The sequence below is a fragment of the Arachis ipaensis genome, chromosome B04, assembly GCF_000816755.2.
Source record: "Arachis ipaensis cultivar K30076 chromosome B04, Araip1.1, whole genome shotgun sequence".
Lineage (NCBI taxonomy): Eukaryota > Viridiplantae > Streptophyta > Magnoliopsida > Fabales > Fabaceae > Arachis > Arachis ipaensis.
In genome coordinates this window covers 115,892,937-115,899,503 of record NC_029788.2, presented here as the reverse complement: position 1 = coordinate 115,899,503, position 6,567 = coordinate 115,892,937, and the positions used below count along the sequence as shown (strand labels likewise).

Below are 6,567 nucleotides of genomic sequence, written 5' to 3'. Positions count from 1 at the left end.
TCTTTTAGTAATTTTTTTTTAAAAGTGATTTTGAGCAGTATAATTCAAATAACATTTATTTTATTATAATTTATTTTAATATAAAAATTATCAAATATAAATTATATTAATATAAATTTATTTTTTATCAAAATTAATTTTATACAAATTTTTATTTATAAACTGTAATCTAATCACACACTTAATCCTACAAGAAATATTGAAGTTCCAAAAAAGTACATGATATATGTGATCATTTTTCTATCAAATTTTGTTTTGTCATGGTTTGGGTTGGACAAAGCCAACCCGCACCGAGAAAGAACCGGGACAGCCCAAGATAACCCCACAACTATAGCAACCAAATTACCAAATACAAACATAACTCTACTCCACCTAATACTTATCTACTAACAATTTGAATTGATTACAAAAAAAGGGCATGGGAGGTGGTGCTGGACCCGTCTCGATCTGTCACCTTGTGAGTGAGTTTTTAAATAACTTGGATTGAAAATTTGCCCTATATTTTAAAAATGGATTTTCATTTTTTTTTCTTGATTTTTTTGATAAAATGTAATTTTTTATTATATATTTTTTAAGTAAAATTAAAAAAAAATATACAAAAAAAATGTTAAATAATAAAAAATGATACTTTATAAAAAATTTAAAAAAAATATTGAGAGGATCTATTTATTATATTTTGATATTTCACAATCTTATATCCTATATCAAAATTAATTTCCTTATTTATTTTTGTCTTTTCAATTTTCTTCTGTATGGTTTAACACAACCCTTACTTTAATTCTCTATACCCTCCTTCCTCTGTAATTAACAATATATAAAGGAAAAGTCCAGGGGCTAGCAATTTTATCAAATTCTGGCCAGCATATAACCATCAAAGAAGAGTGAGCCATTTGATGAAATCTCACACCATTAAAAGCCTCATTGATAGCTATTTGATGGCTATAAATCCCAAAAGTTGCTGGTCCGCTAATATTCCTCATATATAAAATGAGACCAAGCTGGCCAATGGTATTGTTATTAACAAGAACACCTTGACTGGGGATGAGGGAAGTTCACTAATTCAACCATCATTAGAGTTCTGGATCTCGTGTCTTCTCTCTGTATTCAGCCAGTTTTTTCTTGACGAGAACCATTGGTAATGACTGCTGCCTCTCTCTCTATCTCTCTCTCTCTTAATATATATTGCTTTTTTTTTTTGTTGATTACCGCCAGTCTCATATATATGATAATATTCTTACATGCCATGAATATTGATTTGTATATAGACAAACAAATAGTAATGTTTCGTTCTGCTTAATTGACCGGATTCGGTGTAATAATCGTGCTTCTGTTGTTTTAAACATAAAAACAAAGTTAAACTGACAATTAACAGCTTATGATCTTTTGATCAATGAACTGTTAGTCTTTCTTTACGATCCTTTTGTTCTTCTTTTAAATCAAAACTAGAGTTAATCTGAAAACTTTAGATTAATAACTACAGTAGTTAATCACTGTAGGAAAGGAAAGGGGACAGGGACTCAGGGAGAGGGAGAGGGAGAGGGAGAGGGAGAGGGCTAAATCCGTTATTTGATCCAAAGTCTATTTTTACGTGTTTATTTTGAATTTTTTATATGTCTAATGTTTAATTTAATTTAATTTAATTTATAAATTTTAATTTTATTCTTAACCTCAATTTTGTATTATTTGTATAACAATTAGCAACAACAACCACCACCATTTAGAGATGGACGAATGGCAGAAATACCCAAATTTGTGAATACTCAATCCGCCACTACCTAATATAAAATGAATAATTACCAAATTTGATATAAAATAAGTTTTAGATAGGACGAGATCGAATTAAAGTGTATCCATCTTGAGATATATAGGTTTAATTACTCTGTTGGTCCTTATAGTTTTGTAAAATTTTTAATTAGGTCCTTATATTTTTTTTCTTTTTAATTGAATCCTTGCACCAAAATTTTTTTTTAATTGGGTCCCTATATTTTTTTTTTCTTTTATTTAGGTCCCTGTACCAATTCATTTTCTTTTAGTTGGGTCCTTATAAAATTAAGCCAATTATTATTAAGAGGGACTTAATTGAAAAAAAAATTAGTGCAGAGACCCAATTAAAAAGAAAAAAAAGTATAAGGACCTAATTGAAAATTTCACAAAATTATAGAAACCAACAGAGTAATTAAACCAGATATATATTATATTTATAATATAATATGAATTTATAAAAATTAATAAAAATTTAGATTAATTATCTAAATCATTTTTTGAGAGTTTTAAAATTGAATACTTTAATTTTTAAAATTTTAAAATACACAAAAAAATTCTCACATTTAATTTTAGCAAATAATTCAGTTTATAGTCTTATTTTCCATTAATGACAAATAACAAATATTAAGAGCGGTCGTCGATGGAGGCAAGCAAACTCCAATATGGTACTCATTTACCGCGTCATTGTCGACGACAAAATTAAATAGTTAAAAATAAAATGAGAGATCAATTAGATATATTTTTTACAATTTTAGAGACGTAAATGGTATAATTAATAAGTCAATAACTAAATTAATATAATTTATAAATCTCAGGATCCCTTTGGAATTTAAGTCTGGATATATCTTGAATGTAAAATTTTAGTTTAAGTATTATATATTGTGGATATAATTCAATAATTGGATAAGAAAGTCGAAGATGAATTTTTTTATTAATATGTTATTTTATGCGTTAGTATATGTTTGCTCTCACCTCCCAAATCCCAGTGACACTCGTACGTAAAAACAATACATATGTATAATAATTCTTTTTATATCATTTATCTTGGATATAATCAGATTCAATAAGATATTGCTGACGATATATGTTTCTTCTTCAGGCAAGGCACAATGGCTTCATCTACAAACGTAGTTAGCAATACCATCACTAAAATCACAGAGAGATTTAACACCGTACGTGTTTCCTATCATGAAATCATGACCATTATTGATAATATCAAACGCTATCTCTCAACCATCAATGGTGTGACGGGTAAATGCCATGGTGATGATGCCTCTCTACACATACATAGACATGATTGGATAACCGATATCATGGATGTGCTCACCAATTTGTGGGAGTTGTTGACAAATACTACTTCTCTGCATCCAAAACAGGGTACCATTGCTACATCATTTTTCTCCTGCTTCTTTAGCCGTACACCTCGTGGTCTAGTTCTCCAGCTCGAACAAATCGAGAAGAGCCTAGAATACCTTGCGGCTGATTCTACCAAGCTTTCTCTGAAAGACAGAACCAAGTTAAGCAGATCGGAGGCGAGGGGAAATGAAACGAAGGTTCAAGGGAGAAGAGAGGATAAGGAAGTTATAATAGGGTAGATTTTGATTTCCACGAAAGTGAACGGTATTGTTTCCGTGGCTGCTATTGTAGGGATGCAGGGGATGGGAAAGACAACACTCGCCAAGTTTGTTTGTGATGATGACAGGGTGAAAGATAACTTCGTGGTGATTTGGGTTGATGCTGGTATACATGGTGAGTTCTATGCTGATTCCGTCAAGAAAAGTATGATTCAGGAACTGGACCCAGAAAAGGAGACTGTTGCAATTGATGAAAATCTTGATCTTGGAGCAGTGATTCATGGAAGAAGATTCTTTCTTGTGATGGATGATTTACGGAGCGAGAACCGTGAGGAATGGGTGAAGTTGTATGAGATGCTAAAGAAGGGAGCTACTTCATCTGGTGGTGCTGTTCTTGTAACTACTCGGAATTCTCATGTAGCCAATGTTGTTGACCCAAATGCTTGGAGACTATTTAGGCTAAGGAAAGAAGACTCCTTGTCTCTATTTGAGAATCTTGCTGGAGGAAACTCGAGTGAATCCAAAATTAGAGGAGTTCATCAAAAGTTGGAAAAGAAATGCAAAGGAGTCCCTTTGGCATTAGTAACAATGGCGAGATTGTTAAAGTCAAAACCAATTGCTGAATTAAAACAAGACCATTTGGAGGAGGAGTTCATGCAGGAGATGAAGTCTATATACTTCAACGACCTCCCCTCGTTGCATCAAAAGCAGTGCTTTGCTTATCTGTCATTAGTATTCCCTACTCAATTTGTTTCGGTTAAAGCGGAGACATTAATTCAGCTTTGGATGGCAGAGGGATTTCTAGGGCATGTAAATTTGAATTCTCCTTCTCCTCAACATTCACAGCCAGAAGATTTGGGCCTTGACTGCATACAAGAATTTTCCCGTACCTCATTTCTAGTTCTTCACGACTCCAAAATCATGACTTACAAGATGGGTAACGAACTGATCTGGGAGTTATCAAGATTTGTGGCTACCAAGGACCGATTCTGCTTCTGCGTGGATAATCGCGTTGAAACCATTAAGAACACAGTTAGTAGAGTGGCATTATCTCCTAGCTTAAACGTTACTTATGGGATTCCGAAATTCCTCATTAACAGCAACAAAACCTTGCATACTCTTCTCTTCCCCATGCCTTACTCATACGATTGGTCTTCAAGAATTCCATATGAGGTGAAGTTAAGTTGGTCTGCATGTCATGAACTCTTTTGTGCATTCAAGTGTCTGCGGGTACTGAACCTAACAGATCTAGGAATGAAGAATTTACCAGATTCAATTGGAGAGTTAAAGAGCTTAAGGTACCTTGATTTGTCCCACAACAACATGAAGAAACTTCCCAAATCCATTGGTAAATTGAAGCATTTACAGACATTGATATTGTCTCATTGTCACCAGCTTCGAAAGCTGCCAAATGAGTTTCAGCACCTGGTGAATCTCAGGCATCTTGTGATGGACGAGTGTCTTCAGCTGGAACACGTGCCGTTAGCTTTGAAGAAGCTAACAAGCCTTCTTACATTGTCGCATTTCACAGTTAGCACACGAAACAACAAGAGCAAACAGATTCTAGGTTTTCGGGAGCTTGTTAATCTGAAAAACTTGAGCGGTGAACTGGAAATTTCACACTTGGAGCAACTGAAACTCAAGAAATCAGAACAGGGGCTTGCCTTTTTAAAAGAGAAACAACATCTGAAGCACCTCACTCTGAAATGGAATCATGATGACAATGACAATCACAACAATCATGATGAGAATGATGAAACATCATTGGGACATCTTGAGCCACATGTAAATCTTCAAGGACTAGACATTGTGGGTTATAAAGGTGCAAAGTTTTCAGATTGGCTTCTATCGCTTGAGAATCTTGTCACCTTCAGTTTGTACAACTGCTCTTGGTGTAAATCTCTCCCTCCTTTAGATAGTTTCCCTAAGCTGAAATCTCTCCGGCTCGAAAGATTGGATTCTCTGGAATACATAAACGCTAGCCAGCACGAGCTGCGGTTGGAACTCCTACAAGAGCTGTCAATAGCGGATTGCCCCGAGCTCAAGAGTTGGTGGCAGGAGGGAACCGAAGACACCACTGCTATCTTTCCCTCCATATCAAATTTGAAGATCCGATATTGTCCCAAATTGGAATGCATGCCACTGTATCCGAATCTTGATGGAAACCTTCTGTTGGAAGGCTCCAGCATGAAACCACTGATGCATACCATAGATTACAGCAGTAGCAATATGTCATCATCATCTTCTTCTCTTCCGCCACTCTACAAAGTGCAGCGTTTAACAATCACAAACGTGGAGGGGAAGGAACAATCCCCGCTACCGGACAACTGGCTGGAAAGGTTCATATCTATCCACTTTCTTTGTATCAGCGAGAATCTGCAGCGAATGAGAGGATTTAGGCACTTGACATCGCTTAGCACAATGATAGTTACAAAATGCAGCAGAGATGATTTACCCCATGATAAGCAATGGCAGGGTCTGCAGAGTCTTCGACGGCTAGAGTTACAAGAAGTGGATAAACTGAAGCATTTTCCGGAAGGAGTGAAACACCTTACATCTCTGACAAAGCTAAGCATCTTGAGTTGTACCGAGTTGACAAGTCTAGGAGAAGGAATAGGCGAACTCAAATCCCTAGAGATCCTTTGGATTAAGGATTGCCCCAAGTTAGGTTCCCTTCTTGGAATAAGCAAACTGGAGTCTTTGAAGGAGTTGAGCATTACGGATTGTCGCTTGTTGTTGCCGAGGTGCCAGAGAGAAACCGGGGATGACTGGCCACAGATTAAGCATATTAGACGTATCCGATTGGCAGGTGCTTCTGAAATCTATGAATGATTATATCAATCACAACACTGTCTTTTGTCTTTCATTTCATGAACTAAGCAAAGGGAATTGGTGTGCTACTGCTATCTCATGTTACACTGTTACTTCTATCGGGGTTTACTTGATTGATTCTTAGAAGTTAGGATTATAAGCTTAGATACCCGTTTTTATATATTGCATGTACGGTTGGAAGTGAGCCGAGTTAAGTAGAATTAGACTAAATTCAAATTCGACTTACAAAAATTAAGTTTGGTTCATGGTTTGGCTTATTAATAATCAAGTCTATTTCGTAAGTTTAAGTTTAGCTCAACAAAAGTTCAGGAGCTGATTTGAATTCAGGAGTTGGTTCAAATATATATATATTTTCAATATTAAATAACTATATTTTAATATTTAATATAAGAATAAT

General features: G+C 35.0%; 1 protein-coding gene across 1 annotated transcript; it reads left to right on the top strand.

Moving 5' to 3' along the window:
- Positions 803 to 6,451, top strand: LOC107639814 (putative disease resistance protein RGA4). Its single transcript, XM_016343417.2, has 2 exons — positions 803 to 1,135; positions 2,864 to 6,451. Exon 2 carries the CDS (start codon positions 3,414 to 3,416, stop codon positions 6,168 to 6,170), a length of 2,757 nt encoding a protein of 918 aa, XP_016198903.1. The 5' UTR covers positions 803 to 1,135; positions 2,864 to 3,413; the 3' UTR covers positions 6,171 to 6,451.

Coding starts and splice junctions, on each gene's coding strand:
- LOC107639814 (XM_016343417.2), top strand. CDS start 3,414: ATGCAGGGGATGGGAAAGACAACACTCGCCAAGTTTGTTTGTGATGAT.